Source organism: Neopsephotus bourkii, unplaced genomic scaffold (assembly GCF_033783945.1).
Source record: "Neopsephotus bourkii isolate Nb327-2 ecotype Australia unplaced genomic scaffold, CSIRO-AGI_Nbou_v1 NB_333, whole genome shotgun sequence".
In the NCBI taxonomy this organism is placed as follows: Eukaryota; Metazoa; Chordata; class Aves; order Psittaciformes; family Psittacidae; genus Neopsephotus; species Neopsephotus bourkii.
In genome coordinates this window covers 359,582-386,839 of record NW_026900839.1, presented here as the reverse complement: position 1 = coordinate 386,839, position 27,258 = coordinate 359,582, and the positions used below count along the sequence as shown (strand labels likewise).

Sequence of the window (27,258 nt, the reverse complement as noted above, 5' to 3'; positions counted from 1 at the left end):
GGTTTCTGGGGACAGTCCCCATTCCCAGTGCCCTTCCCTCTCCCTCCAGTGGGAGCACAGGCAGAGCTCTCCCCTCAGGCCCTGCTGCAGGCTGGGAAGCTGACACCAGCTCCTCGCTGTCTCACTGCCTGACCAGGCTGCATGTATGAATGAGCAGCACACAGACACTCAGCACACACAGCCTGAGGCTTGGGAAGGGCGGATCTGCCCCATCCCAGCCCCATGGGTGGCTGGAAAAGCGCCACAGGCCAGGAGCACCTGGGCTGGAGCATCACTGCAGCTCCACCGGGTACCCAGGAGCAAGGACACCCAGGACCTGGCTCTGAAGCTGCATCAGGGCTGGAGGAAGGGAGGCTCAGAGCTCCTGCTCCCCCCAAGCACCATTCCTTGGTGCTTCTCCTCCTGAATACTCCAAAAGGCAGTGAGGGAAAACTTTCCCCCTTGCTCCTTCCCGGCGCTGTCAGAGCATCATCAAACACCATCTATTCTGGGCGCCGAGGCTTGGGCGTGCGTGCCAAGCCCCAGCCATCTGCCATGCTAAATCAGGCACGCTCTGCTCTCGCTTGGCCTCCTTCCCCCTTCCTGCTCCCCAAACTCGTAGGGAAAGGCAGCACAGAGCAGCTTTAGTGGCGGGTCCTGCACCCCATGGCTTGTGAGGAGCAGACCCTGCTGCTGCAACACAAAGGGCGAGGGAAGTAGCACACAAGGGAACACCCTTGGCAGGCCCTGGTTCTGTCTGCAGCTCAGCACAGGGCTTGGCAGACAGGGGAGAGCCTGAGCTGCTCTGCTGGGTGCTGAGCAGGCTCCCGGCTGCCTGCGGTGCTGTGCAAGGGCTGGAAGGGGAGGATGCTCTCTCCTCAGCTGGACCAAAGCCTGGTTTGGCATCCACACGGTGCTGGTGGCCTCCTCAGTACCTATTTAGCTGGTTGGTCTGGGCTGCAAGAACTGCAAGAAGCATGGAGCTGGAAACCTCCTACCTTGATGCCCACTGCTCTGCCCAGTACCTCCGGGCAGCAGGTACTGACCTGCACTGATCAGGGTTAGTAAGGGGAAAACATCACTTCAGGTGAAAAGAAGGGAGACTGAGATGAGCTCTTGGGGTCTGAGGAGCCCCAGGTGCAGCAGCGCTTGGGCAGGGTCTCCTACGAGTCCCATCCTGGGAGGAGCGGCTGAGAAGCAGCAAGGAAAGGGTTACCCACAGCCCCGGCACTGCTCACATGAGGAGTGCACAGCACCCTCTGCCCCCATAGCTGGGTAACCTGCAGAGAGCCTTGGAGCAAGGCCCAGTGCCCTGCTGGGGCAGGGGGGCTGCACTTCAGGAGCCTGTTTGAGCCTCTCTGCAGGAGGCTCCTGAGAAGAGATGAAAGGGACTGGTGGGTTGGTGGAGCAAGGCCTGCAAAGACCTTAACCCTTTTGCTGTCAGCATCAGCTCGGCTCTCCCTGTCCAGGCTGTGCCTGTGTAAGAGTCCCTCCTGACACCCTGCAGCTCAGAACACAAGAGATGGTTCCTTTGTAGAGGAGCCCCAAGGTGCACAAGAGCCCCTTCCCCATTGCCCAACTGCTCTACTCACCATCCGAGCCACTGTCGTCGTCCAGTTCCTCCTCGTCCTCCTCGATCTCATACCTTCCTTCTTCATCATCATCATCCTCGCCATACTCCTCGCTGCCCTCTTCTGAACTGTCATCTGAGGCCTGCTTGGCTTTGCCTTTACCTGCAAGTGATGTGAGTGGAGAGATGAGGAGCAGCACATGAGCATGCACACAGGCAGCAGATATCAAGTACGTGTGTTCTACCATCCCAACACTCATCCTCCGGAGCACAGCCAGGCTAAAGGGGAAACAGACCCTGTGTCTCCAACAGCACTGCACTAAGGCCCAGAGAAGGATGTGCTCCATGTGCTGGAGGCCAGGACCCAGTTGGAGACATCACCTCAGAAGCACCTGGCAGGGTTTTACTGCTCAAGCCCAGGGTCTGCTGCTGTTATGGAGCACCAGTGGTGCAGCGCTCAAGCCTGCCCTGCTCAGAGCTGTGAAAGCTGGGAGAGCACAATGAGAAGAAATGGGCTGCTGAATAGACATGGGAAAGAAGGAGGAGTAAGTCACAAAGCTGAGACCACAGAGGGCTGGTTCCACTGAGGAACAGTGCTGGTATCCCCACCTTCACAGTTACATGTAACTGGAAACGGGGGGCTGGGCCAGGGTATCACTGTAAACCTCTTTAAGCTTTATTCCCTCTGCTAGTGAGAACAGAAAGCTCTAGGAACAGATACGTCTGCAAGTTCCCTATGGAGATGGATAACCAGGGCCAAGGGAGCGTTGGGAGGAATCCCCTGCCCCTGAGCCTCTGGAACCAGACTGCTTTTACCCCTGTTGAGCTCCCTGCAGTGGAGAAGGGCAGAATACAGAGAGAGGGAGCAGAACCAGCTGCTCCTTGCCTTCTCCCTGAGCTAGGCCCAGCTCAGGGCTGCAGGCCCGCTCCCTTGCTTCAAAGCTGCTGAGGAAGCTGGTTATTCACCCCTGCTGCTTGCCAGCTGTCCGTACATCTTCCTCACACTGACTCCTGGGCCCCACCATGGCATCTGGGCTTTGCCCCATCCTCCCTCCTCAGCACCTGAGCTGTGTGACTCACTCAACTGGATACAGAGCCATCAATAAGGTGGCTGCAGCATTCCCACCCATCCATCAGCCCTGGCAGGATGCAGCCTCCCTGCCACTGAGGGACCAGAAGCTCCATGTCATGGAGAGAGGAAACCTGCATCCATGCGGAGATGGATTGCAGAGCACATCACTGCACCACATCACCTTGATGAGCACCTGAGCAGCTCAGGCAACACCGAGGGGCACCTTATCATCCATCAAACAGCAACAGCACCAACAGATCCATCTGAGAGTAGTCAGAGGAGGGCAGGGATTGGGTTTGGGGCCCTTTGTGCATCTCCCCTTTCCCTCCTCGCTCTGCCCCTGTATCCTCAAGCTGCCAGCCCACAGCAGGGATTTTACCACTATAAGGAAGGCCATGCTTATTCTGCTTAGGAAATGACAGTTTCTGACCTCTCCTTCCACAGCCCTGGCATTAGGTTGCTGTAATATAATTACATGAGGGATAAATGAAGCAAGCTGCTCAAGTTCATTAGAGGCACAGCAACACCTAATGTGGACACAGCACTCATTACAGCCAGGCACAGAGAGATGCTGCAGCCATGCTCCCTCCTCGCCTTTAAGTGCCTCATGATGAGGCAGCCCAGCACCTCATTCCGAGCCATCAATAACCTCCAGGAGCCTCTCCTCACAGGGATCTGTCAGCTGGTAAATGAGAGGAATGCATGAGCTTCCCCATCCCCATTAGTGACACAGCGATGGATCAAAGCCACGCTCTGTCCTCCCCATCTCCCGCCTCGTTCTGCCCTCGCCCGAGATGTGCAGGCTGCCTCCTGCCCTCTGAGAATCCACAACCACAATGGTACCCCCCATAGGAACCCATGTGAATCTGTTCCCATCCCATCCCACAGTTTCTCCTATTCTTTGGGAAATCTATCCCCTATTCAGCTCCAGGGCAGTCCCTGCAGCCCCTCTCTGCCTGCTCCAGGGATGCTGTTCCAAGAGGATGCTGCTGCTCTTGGTTCCCAGGGGAAGAAGAGAGGGGCTGGTGGTCCCATGTGGGAGCAGCTCCCTGGTACCAAGGGCTGTGTGAGCTGCAAACACCACCGTACCAGTGACCCTCCCCTGGGGTGGGATGCAGCACATCTCCTTTCCTTGCTAAAGCATGGATGAGGATGGTAGAGGCAAGGGGGGGAAAGCTCAGAAGAGAAGGGAAGGTAATGCCCAAGTGCACCAGTGCTGCTGGAAAACAACAGGATCATCACTTGCTTGCTGATGATCCCAGGAATGAGTGGTGGCAAACTGAGAATAGGGAACCCCTCATTCACTCCCTGCTTGGGATTGGAAACACCTCATCAGAAGCCTGCTCTGCTGGAAGAAAAGGTCTTTGAGGTACAAGGCAGTCAATGAGCCCGTCTTGGAACAGGTCTCTTCTGTCAAGGAGGTCAGCATCACTGGGCAGTCTCAGCTCTATTCCTTGCTTTACAGCTCTATTCCTTTCAGGAGCAAACTGCAGCATTGGCTTCTCCAACTTCCATCTGCAGCCAGCCCTGACAGTTACTGAATGCAGAGCAGGGCTGAGAACGTCTCACACCCCACACAGAGCAAGAACAAGAGCTCACTGTATGCATCTCCCAGGACACAGGTGCTGTTCCCAGCCGCAGTGAGTAGGTACCACAGCTCTGGGATGCACACACGGAGCAGGGATGCCCTTTGGCATCACATGGAACAAGTCCTCACTTGGATTCTCTTCACAATGTATGTCAGGCCCTTAAAGCTGCCAAAGAACCTCATGGACAGGTAGCACAAGCACATGTAGGGGGTGTATATTCATCACAGACATGCCCCATTAGGATCCCAATGGGTATTTGGAAGCCCATCAGTCCAAGAAGGCTCTCAAGTGCACATAAAGTCAGTTCCTGGGAGGCACAGGAAGAGACCCTGCCTTTCCCTGGACCACAGCATCCTGCCTTCTGAGCTGCAGTCATCACTGCCCTTATAGAGGCCACTGGTTCTTCTAAGGCACTGACTCACAAGGCAGGCAGGACAACCCCACATCTCAAGGATCTATCTCAGCAACCCATTTTGATGCCACACTGATCCCACAGCCACGTGCTCACTTCTGCTCTCCCCCTGTTCTTTGCTGGGTCATCTACCTCCAACTTTGAGCTTCCTTCCCAACCTTCTCCTCCCTCCTGGTTCTGTGATGGCCCAAACACCCCACATCACAAACAGAACACCCACGTTTGGCTTCAGATCACATCAGCTTCTCAGGCAGGTTCCACAATTTACTGTGGCCCTCTCGTGGTCACAGCCAGAGAGTGACATCACTCCATCCTCCCTACAGACCCTTCCTTGGCTTCTCAAGAACACCTGCAACATCAGTCACTGTCACACACACCAATCAGAAGTGCATGGAAAGAGAGAATAACCATTCCTCCATCAAAGATCCTTGTTCTGGTAGCCAGCCCCTCTGGTACCTCTTGTTTGCACTGATGTAGACAGCAAGGACTGCTGTCTGCTAGAACGGTCTTATTCCTCTTTCATAGGTGAGGAAACAAAACATGGATTTCTCCACTCACTTTTATGTTCTCCAAGGTGAAACTTCAGCCCAGAACCTGGACAAGGAGGAGAACTCACTCTTTGGGAATTAGGATATGAACCTATGGCTGCTAATCTGAAGCCTCTGAAAGCAGGGTCTGTGTTCAGCCACGCATGCCCCAGTTCTTGGGCTGTGATGCTGAGGTCAGTGCCTGTGATAAAGTGCTAAGAGGAGGAGAGACTACGGGGCACATATAGGAAAGGTTAATGCAGGAAATAAGGCTTTAAAAAGAGCTGGATTGATAAAGTAGAGCTAGAGATGGATAAAAACCTCCCAACCACCTCTTGTCACTTTAAAATGCCTCCAAAAGGCACCATCATCCTGTGCTCTCTTCTCCCTAACAGAGCATCTTTTGAACCAAGCATGGCCAGCATGCACCCATTAGGGCAAGGCCATACTGACTCACATCACAGAGAATTCTGCACAAGGAGAAGGCATGCCCAGCCCCAGCCCCATACCTTTTATAGGGAATCCATCTTTCTCCTCATCAGAATCACTGTCCAGCTCAAAGAGGTCCTTGAATTCCTTCTTATCTTCCTCCTTGCTTTCATTTTGCTTCTTACGTTTGATTTCTGGGAAGTTCAAGTCTTCAAGCTGGAAAAAACCAAAACCACCAGTAAGAACACCCTTAATTTCTACTTTTAAACCTAAATCACTGAGCTTAGACGCAGGAACTTGGCTTTGCCCAGTATGGGTAAGCCACATTGCCAAGAACAGTTGGGTCTGCCCACTGCCAACAAGGAGAGCCACAGCTCTGTGAGTCTGTTACAAAGGTGACTGATAACACGCAAAGCACCACTGCTCTATTGATCTTTACCTAATAAACTACTTTTGCTAATGGGCCATCTACTGCTGATACCTTAGCATGGATAAAAATGGTATAGATGTACCTATAGCAATGGATCCAGCTGTCCTAGATCTCTGGACTCAAAGCCATGCATCCATGCGAGCTTGGGCAGCCAAGCACAGTGAAGCCAGACGTGCTGAAGGTGTCTACACCATGGCTACCCCTTATGGAGATCAATGGGCCAAGAGCCTTGCTGCTGCAACAAGGCCAGTATCAATGCCATTAAGTACTTGCAATTGACACCACCTCAGTGTCTTTACACCTCTCCGGAGGGGGATTAGGAGGAGGATTTACTTGCAAGGGCTCAGGCCAGCAGGGCAAAGATAATCAGAATGCAAATTGAATCCCAAGTGCTGTGTGAGCATCAGCTGCCCTGCCCGTGCCTGGCTGCACAGCTCCTGGGAAGCACTCAGGCATCAGCACACATTAGCTTGCTTGGAAACACTCACCCTGTGAGTAATAACTCATTTGTTCTCTTCCCACCCATCAGACCACCCCTCAACACGCTCCACATCCACTCCAACCCTCCCATGAGCTTCCCCCCCAGCAGGAATAGCTCACAAAGCAGTCCCTCAGCAGAGAGGAAGAAAGACAGAAGAGGGATAGAGGGAAGAGACAACGGGAGCCAGGAGATGCTCATTGCTCCTGCAGCCGATTGCAGCAATTTCTCCCAGCCTGTTTCACAGCGATGGTCCCCAGCTGGGCAATATTGACTGGGGGAGCTGAGCACTTACAAGCAATAACCTGCAGCACCAGGATGGGAAGTCAGAGGCTGGCCAGAGAAGGGGGAAAGGGAGCAAATCCCCAAGCAATCTTTGCTCTTTTCCACTCTGAGATGCCTTTCCATCCACTGTCCCCCCCGAGACCTGTGTGCTGGGGAGGTGCATGAAGAAAGCAGCTTGTTCCAAACAAGTCTGTGCATGCCAGAGGAGAGGCCTGGGGAGCTAAATGGAGCAAGAGCAATCCAGAGTCACTGCCTTCAGCTGACCTAAGCTGGACCCATGCACTTCCCTAGGGTGGTTTATATAGCTCCAGCAAGCTCCATCATGGAGCAAGGGACCTTCCAGGGTGAAAACGTTTTCCTTAGCCCCTACCAGTTCTAATGCACCGGACAGGTTCATGCTGCTCTCCTCTCATTTGCTCTGGCATGGAACTTTAAGTACCCCAGCCACAGGCAGAACCTTTGGGCCCTCTTCGATGGCCAGAGCCATGCTACCTGCAGAGCCCTGGCAGCTATCACCCTACAGCAGTTAAACAGAGCCCAGTTCTGCCTAAGGAGGAAACAGTTGAGCTTAAAAGCATCACAGACAGAAGCAGAAACCCAGTTCTGACAACAAACAGGGCACGTACAGCAGGGAGCAGAGGCTGTGAGTTGGGACTCCCCTGTATTTTCATACTGTCACCACTTCCAAAGCAGCTCACAGTTCTGGATGCCATCAGGACTGCTGGAACTCAACCTGAGCACATTAAAAAGGACCTGGTGTTGAGTCATGCTGAATTGTGCTACCTCCAAGTTCCTGAGGCTCCACAGAAATGCCTTTGAGATGGGCACCTCGAAATAAAGGCACCAAAACCCCTTCTAGCTATAGGGATCATAAAGCACAGGAATGAGACTCGTACTGAGCCCAGCTCACAGATACAGCCTGTGCTCATCACCCTGTAGCACTAATCAGCTAATTTGGGGGCCAGCCTTTTAATCCCCAGCTTAAGGGTTACCATCTACTGAGTCTCATGAAGCTGAGTAGCCTACATCCCATTAGAAACCATTGGGAAAAGCAAATGGAATGGGCAGGCAGGGTCAGTGCTGCTACAGAAGGCAAGCTGCAGCTCCCAGCAGCTCAGAGCCAGGCCTATTTCTGCTGTTATTACTTTTTCTTCCCCCCGAATGGCTGCTAATGGGACATGGATTTTCCCAGCCCTAATGGGCCTCATGGTGTTCACTCTCCTGCTGGGGCTCACAATGCTGCATCATTAAGCTAGCAGTCCCCACCGAGAGAGACAACAGCCCCATTCACCAAGCAGAGATGCCAGGCAGCCACAGGCCTTGCACAGCCTTGTCTCTCTGCAGTTGATCTGTTCAGCCCCCTTTCTCCATGAGAAACCAAGGCCCTGTCACTGCCCTTCAGGCTTCTGGTTTCAGAAGTCACCCTCTTGAGCCTTGCTATATGAAAGCAAAGCCCCTGAAGGGGAAATCACCACCTCAGCTGGTCCCGGACACCCCAAGGAGCTGCAGTTCCCCATCACTTCTTGCTGTTTCTTAGTCGTGTATAGTTGTCCCCCCCTCAATTTCCCTTCTGCAAAGGCCACATTCTGCTGGCTTTGCACAGAAAACCAGAGTGCTTTTTGTTCCCTCTATGGCTGCTGCCTTATCTCGGGCTGGTCCACAACCCTCAGCCCTTCCAGGCTGTCCCAGGTGCTCCCCTTCTCCCAGAGCCAATCATCCTCATGGCCCATTGATTATTTTAATTGTTCCCCACCATACACTGGAGGCCCCAGTTACATTTATTTCCTGCTCCCTGGCCAAGAGCCCGGCTCAGCCACTTGCACTGCATTAGCATCCAGACAGCTTTCCTTTAGACTCCTAACATAGGCAAGCTCCCTCCCCCAGCATCCCAGAGCACAGTGCCATGAGGAGCCTTCCCTTGGGCAGGAGATGTGGGAAACAGCCCATGTCCAGACAGCAACTCCCACCTCACAGCGGGGAGAGAAGAAAACACAGAACTCATCTCTGATATTCCCTTGGCATCTTCCCCTCCCTGCTTTCCTGCAGTTAGGATCTAGCATGGTGATCACATTCTGCAGAGCTGGAAAAAGAGCTAAAGCCCCACTCTGCTTCACAAGACATGATGCAAAGTGCCCAAAGCAATGTGAGAAGGCCCATGACTGCACACATGAACAGGAACTCTGGGTACCACAGTCTAAACTTCACATGCTTGTTCCCAAAGTACCACCCCCTGGGGCTATTTATTGCCCTCATTGCTCAGACAGTACCAAATCTGTTACCCAGCCTACCCCTGCCAGTGCACACAGTTGTTCTATCACTACTGTCTTCAGCTTCCTAGCCTTGAATGACAAAGGCTGCTGTACCAATGGCTCTTGAACTGCATGAGCTTAAACACAGAGGGAAACTTACCCTAGTGCTGCTCCTTTCTGTCCCACCTATCCTCTGTTAACCTGGGCAAATGAACAGGCTACATTCAGGGGACACCCCTAGAGATCCCAGCAAGACAAATCCATAGGGAGCTGAAGGCACCAGCTAGGCTGCTGTCCAGCCAGTCATGCTGTGTCTAACAATGCCCAGCCTATGCACTCAGGCAGCTCAAGCCCATTTCAGCTGCCAGGAATGGCTCTCTTGTCTTCCCATAGCACAGATGATGTTCAGTAAGTTGGGTATTCCATCCATCCTTACCCTTTCTTTGCCACTTATTTCCAGTTGTATCTCCTTCTCTCTCAGCTTCTTCCACTGAGTGTAATACTTGCTCAGAGGTGTCCCCTCCTCTTTGACTTGCTTCTCCCATTGTTCCTGGGGAAAGAAGGAGGCAAATACAAGGAAGGTTTTCAAAGCAGTTTTCCAATACATTTGGCAAATGCAGGGATTCAAGAGCAGAGGGTAAGATCCTTTCCCAAACCACAGTTTCCCAGTTTTAGGGTAGGAAATTGGCAACCATGACTAAGAATGGCGATAAGGACTAAGTGTGAATCACCTATGGAACTGTCCTTAGGAAAAGCAACACCTGGGCACTTCATGGGAATCCAGGAAAGCCAGATGATGAAATGGGCAGCCAATGGATACCAACGGCACCGAAGGAAGTTCTAAGGGAGCATCTATATGGTGGTGCATAAAGTGTTTTAGCTTATCACCAAACTTTCCCAGCGTGGTGGCCTGGAATGCGGGATCCCAGATTCCTATTTCTCCCTTCTAGAAGAGGCCTGATTCTCAGAATTGCTGTGAACTGACAACAGGGCCTCTCAGAATCAGCTCAGTGACTTCTGGTGCCCAGTACTGCTGTCTTGGCCTTGAATATCCACTTCTCCTCTAGCTCTGGTGAGAAGACACTGACACAGAAGTCAAATCAAGCCTCCTGTAATGCAAAAGGAATGACTTCAACTGAATCCTGAATCAGGTCCCAGCCAAGTGCTTCTTCTTGAAACAAACATTCCCCTGTAGGGTCTATGGACTCATCCCAACCTTGGGAGGGCAAAGCATGAGGAAGTGCTGAGCCTGTTTCAGCTGTCCAAGCAGGCAGAATAAGCAGGTGAGCAGTGTGAAGGTGGGAAGCAAATGAGATGGTTAAGAACTCCTTTATGCTTCAAGCATTTGGCATGTTGGTGTGGGAAGAGGGGGGGTTATGTCATATTAAAAAGCACTCTTCTTAAGCTGCCAACAGCCCTTTAACTTAAAACCCACAGAGAACTGTACCTGTTCACTGGATTACCACAGTGCCCAGAGGCTCTGACCACCCCACAGTAAAAATGGAAGCACAGACATGACATACAAGTAGGAACTGAAACAGGCAAAGGAGCAATAGGAACAAGGGTTAGCACAGATACACTCAAAGATCAACACAAGGTATACAAAAGGAGCACCCTGGATCCAGAGCTAAGAACAAACCCAGAGCTGTGGGTACACAATGCTTCTGTCTGAGGGTGGGAATGAAAGGCCAGACCATCTTCAGGGCAGAAAACACAGCAGCAGAACTCAAATCAACTGTTTCTGGGGTGCTGAGCCCCCAAATCAGGGAGCTGTGGTGTGCTGGCTGCAGCCTGTGAACCAAGGCATGAGAAGAAGCAGTGTGTGAATAAGACAGAGCTTTGGATAGCAGCACAGAGCTCCCAGCTTACACCAACAAGCAAGGCCTTAGTATATACTGTGGAGTGAAATACATCATTCTATGCCAGCTCCTGCTCTGGCCCATCACTGGGAGGGAAGCAGACATAATGTGTGGTCTCTGTAGCTGGCACCAGGAGCTGAACTTTGGCAATTAAACAGTGAGCAGCTTGTGTCACCTGCACTCTTAATAGCACAGAACCTACTTACGCATCCCACAGCCGGTGCTATCAATACTTCATCGAGCCAAACAGCCCCTTGCTGGTAATCACAGGTCCCAGACTGTCCCATGGGACTGCCTGTATCCCAGCTCCGGGTCTGGAGCCTGCGTCTCCTCCCCAGGCAGGCTGCCTGTGAGCAGAGCTGATGCACTGCTGACTCCAGCAGCACTGGCGAGCCCAGACGCCAGCCAGCAGACAGCAGAGCTCTCCTGTCAATCTGACCCACCGCTGTGTGGCAAGAGGAGCAATTCCCAAGGAGGACAAAGTCACCCCATTTATACATCAGGCTCCTATCAGGCTGCCAGCTGCAATCAGGCAATTTGTTAATGCTGCTTGGGATGGACAGCTTCTGAGAAAGGCTCTTCTTGCAGAGGGCAAAAGTCTATTTGTTCTGTCTGATACAGCTCTTTTGGTTGTAAAGGGAGCTGAAACCCAGAGATAAAAAAGACCATTAAAACACTCCCATTTTTCTACTCAGAACACCTCATGAGAGAATGGATGCCATCCCACCCATTTCAACCATCTCTAAGTCTCCTTCTATTACTGCTTCTGCATCACTGTGCTATCAGGCAACACCCAGCACAGCTAAAGCCCACAGTACATGTACCAAAGATCACCACTCGCCCTCCAGAAAACCCTCCCATCCGACATGTGAGATGGGGATGAACTCAGAAGATCTGGAAAACCCATGGAAACAAGGCAATACTTTCCATCAGCTCATTCCCTACACGTCTCAGCTCATTAAGCGCCACAGTCCGCTGGCCTGCACTGCTCTTAAATGAAGGCTCCCCAGCTCAGGGCAAAGCTGTGACACAGCCCAGCACACGCTGCAGCTCCTTCTCCTTCCCTGCCAATCCAGGGCCCACACCAGTGCAGGCAACCCTAAAATCACAGCTGCACATTATGCATCTGGATTCCACTTCAGCCGCAGGTTCTGCTTGCTTTGGCTCCCCTCACATTAACTATTACAGTGATCTATCAGTACTCTCAAAAAGCACTGACACACAAATATTAACCTGCTGCTTACAGGGAAAAGAAAAGAGAAGTTCTCAACCTTAAAATGACATGGAAGAAGGCAGGCTGAGCCCATTTGGTGTGCTTATCCCTCCTTACCATGGTCCCTGGGATGCACTGAGGGATCCTTCCATGTGAAGTTAACATTGCACCATCATGCTCCCCTCCACTGCACTAAGTTCAATCCTCAGGCTGTGTCTTTACAATTATATATATATTAATTATATCTATTTTATATATATAGACCCTTAGGTAAAATCCACCTATCTAAAGCATGCCCAATACTCTCATTCCCTCCACAAAAGCCACATTTCAGCACGCTGCATGGGAGAATTAGCTCCAAATTTGGAGCTCCATTACAATGGAGCAGGCATAAATGCATGCATGTGAAAACCAGAAAGCATTTGCTTTCAATTGCTCTTGCTGGCAAGAGGGACACGCAAATACCTCCCCTTCCTTCACCCCCTTCTTTCCCTTCTCTTTCCTGGCAGTGTTTGCTGATGGTAAGTGCCAATGCCCCGCATATCCTGGAGACAGGCTGGCAAACTCAACCCAGACTTCGAGGGACACTCCAAACCATTCTGGGAAGCCAAATCTCTGTGGGAGTTATGGCCCTTCTGCATCATCTGCTTGCAAAGGTCTAAGGGGAAAACATAGGGGCACAAAAGAGAAGCCACCATGGCTCTTCCACTGCATGGAAGTACTGAGAGGGCTGTTTGCACTCAGGAGCACTGATATCCCATTAAATGAAGGAAGAGAAAGGCTCCCTCCTCCCACAGCACAACACCACTGATATAAAATACAGACTGCACAGGCAATCCTTCCTGAGCAGCACTTCACATTGCTACTCTGTCTCCTTAAAGGGCAGAACATCCATCTCCAACCAGGCTTAGCGAACTGGTGCCTGCTTCCCTTAACCATCCTCCTGCCTGTTACCACCCTTTCAGAGCCAAAACTGCCTGATCCCTGCTGCCCAGCCACCCAGACATCCCTGGGAAAGCAAGTGCATCAGTGTCAACTCGAGACCTCCAGGCAGCAAGATGTTAAAAGAACCACTTAGTTTGACACAAGGGACCGCAGCCAGAGCTGCTGGGAAGAGCAGACAGTGGCTGAGTTGTTGGAAATCCAGTTTTATTCAGCCAACGACTTCCCCAGCTCATCTGCTTCATGGAGAGTCCCAGAGGGTGCAATCTCTGCCTCTGCAGAGCGGGTGGGTGGTCACAGCATTGCCTGTAACAAATACAAAGCCACAAGAGCCTCACTGCTCAACTCCAGACGGGAAGTGTGATTCCTTCAGCAAAACAGGCCAGCCCAGAATGGCATTTACAGAACCAAGTTAGACACTCAGACACTTCCAACCCAGGTCCATCAACCCCTTAATGCCAGAAGAGTGCTGCTGGGTCCTGGCATTGATATACCAGGATTTTAAAGGCTAATTTTCCTGCAGTCCCTGCATCTTAGTGCCTGAGGACAAATTAGTCTGTGCTGCAAGTGCTGCTCCATGCCCAGCTCCATTCCAATAGGTGGAGCTTTCCAATGATGCAGAACTGAAGACTTCTCAATGATACCACGTGGACAGACTACTCTGATCCATCGATCACCTTGCAGACAGAGACGTTTTCACATCAATCCTGCCAGGAAAGGAAAGCCAAACCCACTACTTCCTTTCAGTAGTTCACCTACTATCAGGCTTGCTGTGCTGGATAAACAGCAAAGCTGAAATGTCCAATACAAAGGACACACAAACAAAGCTTCATTAAACCACTTCCTTCCCTTTGGCTTCATTTACATAGGGCCTGGACTTCGAATACCTCAGAGTTTATGTCAGGTCAAGAGGTCCCCAAAGAATCCCAGACTGGTTTGGGTTGGAAGGGATCTTAAAGCTCATCCAGTTCCAACCCCCTGCCATGAGCAGGGACACCTTCCACCAGAGCAGGTTGCTCCAAGCCCAGTCCAAGCTGGCCTTGAGCACTGCCAGGGATGGGGCAGCCAAGAAGGATGGAGCAAGGCAAAAGGGAAAAGCTCCAACAAGAACACTGAAAGGAATGTGCTGATAAAATGCTACATCGTCCCCAGGAGGACCTGGCTCAGAGCAGGCAAACTCCTGGAGCAGGGAAAACAAGGAGAAAGGCAGCATCTCTCAGTCTGTTAAGCCAGATGGCCAACTATTAGCTAACACACCCTCTAATACACTGTTTTCTAGCTGTGCTACAGTTCATTTCCTAAGACAAGAGGGGGGCCTCCATCATCACCAGAGGCAACTCCTCTTCATCTCTTCACTAAGGTAGAATCCCAATGTTTAACTGAACTACTCCACAGGCATTAAGAACTACCCAGATCCAAAGCAACTTTTCTAGGTGTCAGATATGCTCAGCATTTGCTCTGCAGGCAGGATGCTTAGGCTGCAGAGAGAAGAATACACCACGATCTCTCTTGAGAAGCAGCTGCAGTGCAAGATGCTTGATGACTGTGCTTACGGCTCATAACTTCCCTGATTCTATAGCTCTGTCTCCACAAGGGCCCAGGAAAATGGGGAAAGGCTTGCCTCAGGATCCTAAACTGCCAGATACCAGCCTGTCAATGGCTGGGTTTTACACTGCTGGAGTCTGGTCTCTACAGACTAGGAGTAAGCACCACTCATATAGAGGCAGCAGAATCCCCCCATCACTTCAGGCACAAACTGACACAGGAACAAATGATGCAAACCAAGAAGTTTCTCATCAAAGATGCCCCAGCAAAGCAAGGCGCTTCCATGCATGTCTGTGGGTTATAAATAACAGAAGGCACATAATAGAAGGGCACAATTTATGGACTCTTTTCCATGAGGCTCTTGCCAGCTACAGCATCAGAGCCCTGCTGTGTCCAGTTGTTTGTGAACATCTGCCCCACCTCACACCCTCCCGTTTCCATGATCCCATTGTCCCCCCTCCCTCTGCCACTGGCCCAACCCCAGCAGCCTGTCTGTCTTTCCAGGAAGCCCAGATGGAAGGAGCAGGCTCACCACAGCCTCCTTGCTGGCCACGCCAAAGGCAGCTTTCTGACGCCTGCTGGAGATGTAGGCAGAGTTTTCCTGCAGTTTCTCCAGGAGCTGTCGGATAGGCTTGCAGTAGTTGGCAATCTTGCACTCCTTCAGGAAGGATTTTAGCTGGGAGGAAGAAAACGAGAGCAAGAATGAGAGCAATGTAATCATTTCCATAAAGAGATCCCACCCCCAGTGACAGCATGGGGCACCTCTTCCCTTCGCTTCATACCATACCCCAGTGTATCACCCCTGGGGTCCTGCCACCCTGGGCTGGGAGGATGCAGTGACAGGCCAGATGTTTGTACAGAATCCAGCTCAAAGCCAGCTCTTTGCACTCTGTAACTCTGCTTCTTTCTGGAAAAGAGTTATCAGTGGAATTCAAGCAGCCAGCAGGAAATAAAGCCTGAGCTCTCTTTGGCCTCTGCTCCTAGATGGCATCACAGCTGCAGTATCACTGTCTCCTGCTCAGCCAAACAGAATGAGGGACTGTAGACCAGATGCACAGATAAGAAATAACAGTGGATATGTGGATGATAGATGACCAAAAGCACAAGAAACTGGAACCTTCATCCCAGCTGGGACTTGCAGATGTTATCATGATAAAGGGTTTCTAGGAGAAGCACAGTCAGTGTTGGAATGGGAATACCAAATACAAGAGGCTGTGGATGAGACTGATGCTGGGACTGGAGGCAGAGTTTGAGAAGAGACTTCAAACTGGGGTGGAAGTGCCTGTGGACTGGGTGCAAGAGTCTCTGTCACAGCACAGAGGGAAATGTGGTGCTGCTGCTGTGGGTCAGGACAGATGGGTGACATGAGGTGAAGTTTGCTTTATGTCTGACTGTCCCAACCCAGCTCCAACTGGCACCACTGAATGTTTTAGGGCGCAAACCCACACCCCCATCAAACAACAGTGTCCAGATAAGCCTCTCTGTGATAACTTGGGCAGCAGGTGCCTACAGGATGCTTTCTTTTAGGCCTTACATGAAACCCTCAGGGCAAGAGCCACTCTGCCAGGAAAACACAAACCTTGTTACAGCCAGAAAGGGCAAGGACCATCCTACTCACAGAGAACGTGGCCCTGCTCTCTCTCTGCATCCAAGGCACTTCACTACTGTCACACAAAGACACTTCATTGCATGTTTTTGTGTTGGTTTCCTTTTTACCCCAGTTGTCCTCAAGCAAACCTCTTTTCTCTCTGCTAAAGATTTCCCCTCCCAATACAAACCAGCCTCCAACACCACTGCACTGTTCTGCCACCTCCAAACTAAAAGCTGAGGAAGCAGTGGAAGCTCTTGCTGACAGGAAGAGAGATGAGGATGTCCACATTGACTCATGGCTTGAATTCCAGTTTACTACAGTGTCTGCTAACAGTTTTCAGCAAGACAAGCCTCTGGAGTGCTGCCCAAACTCTGCAGGCCAAGCTCTTTGTTAGAGCCATATATATACATACATACACACACAAATATACAATGCACAGACACTTGATTTAGAGAAAGAGATCCAATAAGGCAAAAGATAATGGTTAGCCACAATGGAACATTCATCTCAGCTGGGATCTGCAGATGCTATCATGATGGAGATGAAGGGTTTCTAGTCAGCAAGCATAGTCCTGCCTTCTCTACTTATGGCTTATGTTCTGCCTCAAAACACAGAGCTGGAGGAAGGAAGATGATGTCTCCTTTCCATCAAGCCTATATGCTTACTTAATCTCACATGTTAGTAGGTATTAAATGTTGATTAAGAGGTGACAGTCACACCTAGCCCCTCTCTGTCAGGACACCACTCTCCTGATGGGTATACTGCTGCAGCTCTGCTGTCTGCTACACACATGGAGAACGTCCCCCATCACCTACCAGCACAGACTTCTCTTGCCCCTTTATCCCCAGCATACACCCAAGCTGCCATGGTACATCCAGCTGGGGAAAATGGGAGTTAAAAGGAACACTTCCCCCTTTCCACAAGGCATCCAGCCCACCAAACAAGTACAGAGAAATCATTCTGCTGGTGAAGACTGTCCTAGCCTCACCCCCCTCTTTCTAAACCATTCTTTTATAGGTGCTGCATATTTATGTCCACTGAGAGATGCATTTGTCATTCCATTTATCTCACTTGATCCCCCCAGCTGCAGCCCCAGATCCATCCCATCCGCTGCCACATACATTATCATTTCTCTTCCACTGCAGAAGTGTCACCAGAAATCCCGCAGAATCTCTGCCTCTATCTGTGCAGTTTGGTGTCGGGTGGTTGCTTTCACAGCCCTATGCCTCATTTCTTCTTCTTCCCCCCCCTTTCCTCCTCTCTCCTACCCCTGCAATCCCTCACAGTCCCACCACTGTCTGCCACAGATAGTAATGAAACATAATGAGACCTCAGTGCTGTGTTGAGGCAGGGAATACAACCAAGAAGGTAAAAGGCAGAGAAAGGGACTCTGTGTGTGTCCTTTTGCACTCTGCCAAACACAACAGTCATATCTCTGCAAAATAAAAGCAATCAGAACACGTGTGTGTGTGCATATATATCATTAATATCTCACACTGGTTCCCAGCTAAGCAGCTCTGTGATTTGTGGGACTGATGCTGTCCAACTGCCTGCCTTAAACACCAGTGGTTTACACCCCAAGAGACCACAGCAAAACCCAGCTCCTCTTCCTGTAAGCGACGCAGGGAACCAGAAATGATCTGAAAGGGTTGGGCATGTGTTGCAGGGAACCCAGATCAAGCCCAATCCCTCACCCACAAAAAGGAAAGGGAATATTCAACCTGGGACAGAGTGCAAGCAGCAGGAATGGCTGCTGGCCAGGCAAACCAGCACCCCCTGCCCTTCTGGAGCTGCAGGTTGTGCCTTGGCCATGCCATCTCCTGCCTTCACCCAGCAGAACATCACCCCCCCATCCTGCCTAGTTTCCCCTTTAACCTCCCTGTGTGATGCCTGTCAGGGATCTAGAAGAGGGAAGGGAAGAGGCAGTCTCTTCCAAGCATCCAGACGCAGAGGCTCTGCACTCTGAGCTCCTGTGGAGGCAGTACCACCATGGGGTCATGCCAGCGGCTGGGCAGAACAGCATCCTTTGAACTGTCTCCTGCTCTGCCTCTCCTTTCCTTTAACGTGCTGGGATGCTTCCTGCCTTCCAGGCAAGGAGGATTGAAAACTCAGTTTGAGGGCAGCTCAGCCTGGCTGCTCCCAAAGGCGCTGACCAGAAGACAAGGAACTCAACCCCTCGCCAGCTGGAACACAGCCCCTACGACACGGCACTGAGAGAAGCGTGAGCTCATCGGGGAGGAAGAACCAGGACAGATGGATTTGTACAGTTCACTGGAAGCTTTCCAGGAGAAAAGCCTTCCCCACACACACACGCTTTCCCGAAGACTCGGAGATTTTGGGAAGCCAACCTCAGCACCCCAGCCCAGCAGACGCCACGAGGCTGCGGTGAGTGGCAGCCAACTAGAAATGTGATAGCATTAATTCTCTGCAGAAACAGAGGCTGGTCCCAGGGTGTGCTTGGAAGCCACAGGGTGCTGGGTGCCAGAGGGCCGTCAGCCGTTTCTCATCCCAGCTAGAACATCGGCTCCGACAGCTCCGATGCTCTCAGCAGCTGCTGGCTGAGAGGAAAGGGCCTTGTTCACTGCCAATACGGGAGAGGCACGCAAAGAGCAAGCACAGGAGCTGCTCCCCTAGCACAGAGAGTGCCTGTCAGCTCACATTAGCCAAAGCACCCTGCTGCCAGCTCGGCATGGGCTGTGCCAAGCTGCAGGGACCCAGCCAAGAGTCATGCGCCTGACAGATGCCTGACATGGAGCAGAAACAAGACCCAAGTGGGTCCCCACTGAGACACTGCAACCACATCAACCAGAGGCACCACAGCAGCAAGATGTGCAGGCACCAAAGCAGAGGTTCATGTCCCCATGGAGGATGTAACAGTGTGACATGTGCCACTCACGAGTTAAAAATAGGGCTGAGAGGCAGGGAGGGAACAAGTTCCAACACGTTTGCACTAAGCAACCTTACTGTTCAAAGCAGAGAGGTCGTTGCTCATTCAAAACTGAAGCCAACCCAGCTAGCAAGGTATTAGGGAAGGATTATGCACAATGCACCCAGCTGCACAGCACTCTTCAGCAGTTTGACTGCAGACAATGAAGTATGTAAACAGGACGTGGTTAGGAAGAACATCCTGCACTGTGGAATGGCAGGGGAGAGGGGAAGGAGACTACTTTGCAGGCACCACTGTTAGGTGGGAGACAAGAACTGTACTGGTTTGTAGGGAGGGACTTGGGGAGAAAGTGCCCCAGTTGAGGGAAGCACTGTGAAAGGAGGGAAGATTGCCATCTTGTGGAGAGCACGAGGGAGGCTGTGAGGCGAGGAAAAGCATGGGATCACAACACAGATACTGCTCTGAGACAACACAATTCCAACAGCCAAGAACTCATCTGCGTTCAGGAGTCAAAACCACATCTCTACAGCAGTTACACAGCCCTCTCTGTTCCACTCTGGCTTCCAAAGGAGCAACCAACTCCACTGTCACCTACCTTCAGCCTCCTAATCAGATGTCATGCCTCTAGAGATTTGTTCCTCCCCAAAACACAAAGAAAACTGTAACTAAGAAAAGGTAAATGGCTCTTCCCTCACCTTAAGAGGACCACCCCGAGTTCCCTGTTAGCTTAAACAGCTTTATCCTGCTTTGTGCACATTTACAGCATGATCAAGAAGAGTCTTAAACCTTACCTGAATGATAGTAGGGAGAACCAACTCTGGGAATCCAATGCTGTAGGCTTGGCAATGAAGATACTCAAGCATCAGGTCATAGAGCTGGTCAATGAGTCCATCCTGAGCAGGGGAAGGAGAAACAGAGGTATCAGACAGGAACTAAACCTTGGGAAATGAGTCTCCAGCTTAAGGACAGGAACACAAAGAAAGGGCAACCCTGTTGCTTAGAGAAGGTGTGATGGGGTTCCACTTACTCGATAGGCCTTCTCCTGCAGGTTGGCATTGGAAAGCTTCAAGATCACTGCAAAGTTTATAGGCTTAACACTAATACGTCCTGGCTTCTTGTTGAAATCCACTTGTTGGAAAACCTACACCAGAAAAGAATGAGTGTAAAGATGATCCCAGCACGAAGCAAATACCAAATGACTCAACTAAGATCATGCAGAGCTGAGAAGCCAACCCACAAACCCCGATTCCTGCTTGTCTGTTCTGATCACTGTCCCCCAGCTTGCTTAAATACCTTTGCAAGGGACAGGGGGGGAGCAAACACCAACCACACTTGAAGCTTTAGAGACCTGGGTGTGAAAGATGCCCAGAAATGGGAGTTAGAGGAAACCAATATAAGCAACAGCACAAGAAACTCAAGCTTTGTTCCTCAGTCTCGTGCTTTGCATGGGCAGAAAGATCATATTACAAAGCCCGAGTGCATTTTGGAGCTGTCCCTTAAGGGCCAAGCAATACTAAATGTTGCTTACACCAAATTCATTACCCTTTTATTGTCACTGAAACAACTGTCCCAGGAAGCAGAAACCAGGAAGTCCTATTCATGCCCATAGCAGGGGGTTGGCACTGGATGATCTTAAGGTCCTTTGCAACCTAAACCATTCTATTATTCTATGAACACCCCTCACCAGGCAAGGTTTTTATTCTAACCCATTTCCCATTGGTGTCCTTTGTACCAATTCTAACTCAACAGCCTTTGAATTAGTGCACATTATTCCCCATGGCTATCTGAGAGCAAGGGACATGCTGGCTCCTTCCCAGAGCTTGAGAGGAGTCCATGCACCCTGCTCGTCTAAGTGATGAGCACACACAAGCTCTGGGGTTCAGATGGATGCTTAGGCAAAAGGCAGACCTGAACCTTTGCTTTTGTGTTCTTCCACAGCTTAATGATAATGTCTGAGGAGAGGAATATGAAGGTATGAAGCTGACATAGTAGAAAGAAGAAAACAGAGAGGAAGGTCACATATGAGTGTGGCTCTTAAGCTTGGCTTTAATTAAGAAGAGCCATTATTGCCTTAAACCTTAGGAAATTGGAATTGAGATTAAGAACTAGGAAAGCCCTTTCCTTACTCCTTTTTGGGAAGAGTTTCCCAACTTCACTGATGAAGGAGTAACATGAATGAATGAGAATCTCCATTCATTTCCCTGCAAGGCTACATCTGGCACACAAGGAAGTGATCTTCAGCTGAAATCAGCTCAAGCCACAATGTGCTTTGGTCCTTCTGCCCCGGCTAGGCAACAGGGTACTATTAACTCAATAACCCTTGTGTGTTGTGCTGCTCTTCCTCTGAAGCTGCGACACAGGAAGGAGCAAAAGATAGAAAAGATGCTCTTTCCTATGCTGATAGAGGCAGAACTCAGGAGAAAGACTGTAAGAGCAGTAAAACCAGCTTGATCTGGGGCAGCTTCCCAGAGACACCCATCAGGGAACAAGCAGCAATCAGGGGAGATGTTCGCTAGTAATTGTATGATAACCATTGAGGAGGCTGTTGAAGAGCACATACTTTGGAGCACCCCAAAAGCAGCACAAAGCTTCCCTACCCCTGTCCCTAAAGCTTGTAAATTGCACTCCTAAGCACGAAATAATTTCCCTTCCCTCTCTGCAGCACCAAGACATTCATCATCAGTCCCCAAGCAGCGCAGCAAGGTGGGGATGCAGCACACTGATTGCTAGAGGCTGAGGTAAGGAGGCAAGGGAGGGTGCTGAGCTCACCCCAGTGCCCCCAGGGCAGAAAAGCATGGAGACGACTATTGATTTCAGTACATTTTATTTGTCAATCCAGATTATTTGGAAGGAGGTGGGGGGGGGGGGGGCCCAAACCTGGTGGCTTGTGAAAACAAAGAGCACCAAGCCTGGGAATCGATGCTATAAACCTTGTTATGCACGGTTATTTCTTTGGCCAAAACAGCAGTATTGATCCTGAAGGTCAGACACATTAAAGTAAAAGGCATCAGGCCCTGGGGGATGCCTCTAGGCAAGGGGGGAAACACAACCAGAGGGTTTGAAACTCTCCCAGGCTCCAGTCAGGATGTGTGGGATAGGGGGAAAATGCGGTTCCCCCATCTCCAGACTATGCAGGAGAGGATGACTGATGGCTAGGAATGCTGGAGCAGGGCGGAAAGGTGGTAATGAGGGACTAGAGGGCCAGAAAATAGCAAAAGGCAACAATTTGGCTGAAGTGATAACCACAGAGGAAAGGACAGGGCAACACAGGCAGGAAGGGGAAGGCTTTTTGGCAAGCTCAAGCTCACAGATGACTTCCACATGGCTAGTGTGAAGGGTGCTCAGATACAGTTTATACTGGCAGAGTGCAAACTAGAGACCCAACTCTGCACCCACAGCACTCGCACTGTTCCACCCCATCCAACCCTCAGCTCTTTCCCTCAGGCTCTAGCAAAAGCCTCCTGGCATCTCCTTTGATCAACCCAAAGCTGGCTGCCCCAGGCCAGCTCACAGCAGGATCCAGGGCTCTGCTGGGCCTGCCTGCAGCTCTCCCTGAGGCCTGGCATCAACCTCCTACTCATATCTTGAGTATCTCCAAGGAGAGACACTCATTTATGCAGCCTATTCTAGTCTCAACCTATAAAACTGTTGGTGGTTTTGGGGGGAAGGGTTGGGATGTGGTGGGTTTTGGGGTTGTTCCCCCCCCAGTGCTTAAGTGGGACCTCCTGTATTTCAGTTTCTGCTTACTGCCTCTCAGCACTAACTGCCATTGAGAGAAATCTGGCTTCAAATCTCTTTATTCACAGAATGAATGAGGTTGAAAGAGAGCTCTGGAAGTCATCTTGTGCCCTGCTCCGTGTCCAGATTGTCTGAGCATCCCCAAGGATGGAGACTCCACAACCTCCTTGGACAGCCAGTGCCAGTGCTCAGGTACTTTTATCCCTGATCTTCATCTTCTTGAGGCTGAACAGTCCCAGCTCTTGCAGCCTTTTCCTCACATGAAAGGATGCTCCATTCCCTCCATCTCTGTGGCTCTTTATTAGACTCACTCCCATATGTCCATATTTCTCACCCCTTGAACTGGACAAAACACTCCAGCTGTGGGCTCACTAATGCTCAGCAGAGGGGAAAGACCACAATCAAACTGCTGGCAAAGCTCTAACACAGCCTCCTCTCAGCTTTGTATCATGTGCAAGGTTGCTGATGGTGCCACTCTGCCCCACCATTTGAACCATCAGTGAATATGATAACCACTATCAGCCCCGGTATCCATTTCCAGTGTACATCACTAGCCTCTAGCTAGATTTCATGCCCCTGATTACAGCATAAGCCTTGGAAGATCAGCTGCCTGTCAATACACCTTAGAGCTTGCTTATCTAGCCTGCAATTCATCAGCTTGTCTGTGAGGAAGCTATGGGAGATGGTATCCAAAGCCTTGATAAAGAGGAGATAAACAACATCCACTGCTCTCCCCTCATCCACTGAGCCCATCATCTCTTCACTGAAGTCTATTAGCTTGGTCAGGCATGATTTCACTCAAACAACCCCTGGTACCTGCAGGGCTGTAATCCAGAATTTAAGAGCTGCAAAGTAACAGTGGAGGGACAAGAATGAGGGAAAGGAAAGATGTATTTTCAAGCTGGAGCAGTGGCTGAGCTTGCTTTGTCTCAGCTTCCAGGTCTGCCTCCCTTTTAAAAGGGAGCAAAGAGCCCATGTCTTGTAGAAAACACAGATCTGTGCTAAATGTAGGACAAGCTCCAGCATTATCAGTTCTCCAAGTGCAACCTTTACACCAGCCCCTCTGACACAACCCACTGGATGTTGCACTCCAAGCCCCTGAGGACTTCGGAGCAAACTGCATGACCCAAGCCATTCAAGTGTCAAAGTGAAACACTCCTGCCTCCCTAAGCATGTCAGGGTTAACCTGCTCTCCCCGTCCCTCCCCAGTGAAGCCAGCTTTAAATTGGCACGTGAAGCGTGCCTGAGAGGAGATTTCCACCTTCTTTATCCACCTTATAACAGATGAGCCACCAATCTTCCTGCTGCAGCAACTACTGTCTGTCACACAGGAACTGAAGTGATGGGGAAAAGCAGAGCCTGGGATCACACAGGGTAGTAACAGTGCAAGAACAAAGCCTGCTTCACACCCTCTCCCAAGCCACCTCCTCCTAAGATGCAATTTTAGCTGCTTCTACTCCACCCTGGAAAGCAGAGTCAGAGGGGACACAGCCCTGGATGCCTGTGCTGGGGAGCATCAGCCCCTGTCAAGATGCATCAGGCAGGCTGCTCTTATTGCTATTGCCAGGGGCTTGGGGAATTCCTGTGCCTATGGGAATTGTACAGACATTCAATTTGCTGTCTCTGGAAAGCACAGCAGCCACAGGGCTGAGACAAGAGGTAGCAAGGCTTGGGTTTGCTTGGTGGGAAGGGGGAAGGGAAACACAGTTACAGTCACTTGCATAAAGACTCTACACTCTAAGGCCATGTAAAGCCCTCTCTAAAAAGGGCACAAAATAGAGGGTCACAAACTCAACAGCTATTCTTCTACTGCACTTGGATTCAACTGCAACAGTGACAGAGCAGCTTTCCTCCTTCCTATCAAACAGAGCATATGTTATGCTGGAAGGTTTCATTCTGCTCCCCAGACTCCAGTCATGTCCCTCAAGTCTACTTCCGCTTAGAACCAAAACACTGATCAGATCCTTGGATCTCAAAATGATGTGGATAATGGGCTCTAAATGGATTGTTTCATGAGATGGTGTGGCATGGGACAAATATCCATTGACTAAGTCACTGCTAAATTTGTAAGCTGGTAGAAAGAGGCTCACAGTTAAAGCTCTGTGGCTGGGTATCAGGATGCAGATTCTCCTTCCAGCATCACCACAGCCACCCTGGGACTTTGGGAAGGTCACTTCACCTTTGTGTGCTAAAGCTTCCTACCACCTCATCCACACAGCTGGAATACATCTGCCTGGAGACAGCTTACGGAGACACACTAAGGGTTGTAAGAGGGCTCAGATACCATTGCAACAGAAAAGAAAGAATTGGGAAGAGATGAAAGTGCAAAGGGAATAGCCCTGAATGCTCCTGGTAACTCCACAGAATGTTAGAGGGATCCTTTGCAGGAAATAGGCAGGAAGAAGGGAAAAGCTGACAGTGGCAGGGAGGTTTGAGTTGAACATCATCCCATTCCTTTTAGGTTATAGAGACTGAAGCAAAACAACTGATAAAGCAATGTGAAAGAGCATGCACACAACACATATGCACACATTTACCCTGCCCCCATCTCTCCCTTGTCACCAGCACCTGGACAAGCTAAACTGAGCAGTGCCTCACACAGCAGGATCGGATGTGGTCGGGATGTGGAAGCAGGGAGGAAGCTCAGTGTGCAGTGTGGTAACGTCTGGCTGGGGCCTGACACACAGATTAGAGCAGAGGTGTTGGGGCCAGAAGGCAAAGAGCAGGGGGAAGGCCCCGAGGGGAAAAAGAGCTGGTTTTATCTCTCAGAGCACTGAAGAGCAAAGAGCATCCTCGCTTGCAGCTCCACTGCCCCAGAGGGGAGATGCTGCTATCACTAAATCCAGCTGGCGGGATGTCAAACATGCATGAAGGAGAGGAAGGAAGCAGGCGAATGGCAAAGCCACATGGGGCATGGCCAAGGAGCAGCAGAGGAGGCAGGAGAGCAGGAGATTTATAAACACCACTGCCTTCCATAGGCTCAGAGGATGTGGTTTGCAAAGGACGTTTACAACAACACGAAACCACAAAAGCCTTTTGCTTCAACAGAACTTGATTAGGAATGAGCTTGGCTGACTCAGGTCATTTATTATAGAAGTCTCCCTCTTCAGTGTCCAGCCTCATGCCAACCTACTGGGGCTTCTGCATCCCTCACCCTGCCTTGTTCATGCCTCTTCAGTGAAATGTGGCTGCACCACTTCTGCACCACCTTCTCATGGCAGCAAAGTCACAAAGACCCTTGTGGATTCCTTTCTTTTCCCTTTGTCTGCAGGTAGAAACCCTTCTTCTTGCTAAGATATGAAAACACTAGCAGCATCAAGTAAGTAACTGGGGATTTACTGCAACCAGTTGAGCCTCTGATCCTCTCTGGCAAACCCACTGCCTACTAAGCTGCATTAAACCACCTTAGAATGCATTTTTGGACCCACCTGATTTTAGATACTCTCTGCTGACAGGCCAATAAAGGCTTAAATCTATTTGCTAACCAAACAATACATCCTTGTCTAATGCTATCTGAAAGGGAAGTGAGCAACTTGGGCAACGTTGGGAGGTGTTGGTAGGTACAGTGAATGAATGTGTTGATCAGGTAGCAGGTATCAGCTGCTATTAGGTCTGCAGGAAGCAACTAACCTCCAGGATAAATGGCAACACTGGGATGAAGGTCCTGGTGTTCTCGGACAATAATGTAAGTGCACGGATGCAGTGCATGCGCAGGGGGTAGAATCGAGATGTTGGTACCAGCCTAGAGGGAAAGAGATAGACATTAGGGCAAGTTTACACCTGCAGCCTTCAATGACACTTGAGAGCTTTTCCTACTCTCCAAGAGACAGACAGCTTTAGTACTGCACAGCAATCTGAGCTGCTGAAGCTCAGTTAGAAATAGGATTCACACATCCAAGCTATAACACTAACACGCATTCCCGCAACCACAGCACCAAGTTTCCAGCTTCTGCTGGGAGAAAGTGCTACAAGAGCTTTGCAGATGAAGTTTGTCACTGATGCTGCTCAACACTTGCAGCTCTCATGTTCCCAGCAATAAAAGTGGTAGGAACCAGCAGTAAAATGGCAATCTAAACCAACAAGTTTAACTAAGAAAAGGGCTCCCCCAGCACACCAGAGAGACTAGAAAGAGGAATATGCTTCCCATTTCAGGCTCTGTACCCTCTGTGTACCCAGTGTTCATGCTGTGACCTGAACATACCCCTTAGTGTGGAATGTTGCCGAGGCTGATGCTGGACTAGCAAAACCAGCATATCAAAGGACAGAATGGGAATGAGAGTGACCTCTCACAGCCGCATCTCTTCAACTCTCCAATCCAGAGCTATTCCCATCTCCTTCAGAGCAGCAAGATGTACATTTGAACAGCCAGTAATGAGCATGGAGGGGAAGAGACCAGACTTCCTTTGACCCCCACTTCAAATGCTTATGCACTCAGGTATTGAGAGAAGTAGAGCCAACTCCAT

General features: G+C 50.5%; 1 protein-coding gene across 1 annotated transcript in view; it reads right to left on the bottom strand.

Annotated features, from left to right (window-relative positions):
* NOC2L (NOC2 like nucleolar associated transcriptional repressor) overlaps positions 1-27,258 on the bottom strand; it is a 41,865-nt gene that overhangs the window by 624 nt on the left and 13,983 nt on the right. Inside the window, exons 12-18 of the mRNA XM_061347916.1 lie at positions 26,426-26,537; positions 20,085-20,198; positions 19,849-19,950; positions 15,112-15,255; positions 9,457-9,570; positions 5,659-5,794; positions 1,560-1,712 (exon numbers count right to left, since the gene is read on the bottom strand). Coding sequence (XP_061203900.1) covers positions 1,564-1,712; positions 5,659-5,794; positions 9,457-9,570; positions 15,112-15,255; positions 19,849-19,950; positions 20,085-20,198; positions 26,426-26,537 — 871 coding nt within the window. The 3' untranslated portion in view covers positions 1,560-1,563. The remainder of the gene's footprint in view (positions 1-1,559; positions 1,713-5,658; positions 5,795-9,456; positions 9,571-15,111; positions 15,256-19,848; positions 19,951-20,084; positions 20,199-26,425; positions 26,538-27,258) is intronic.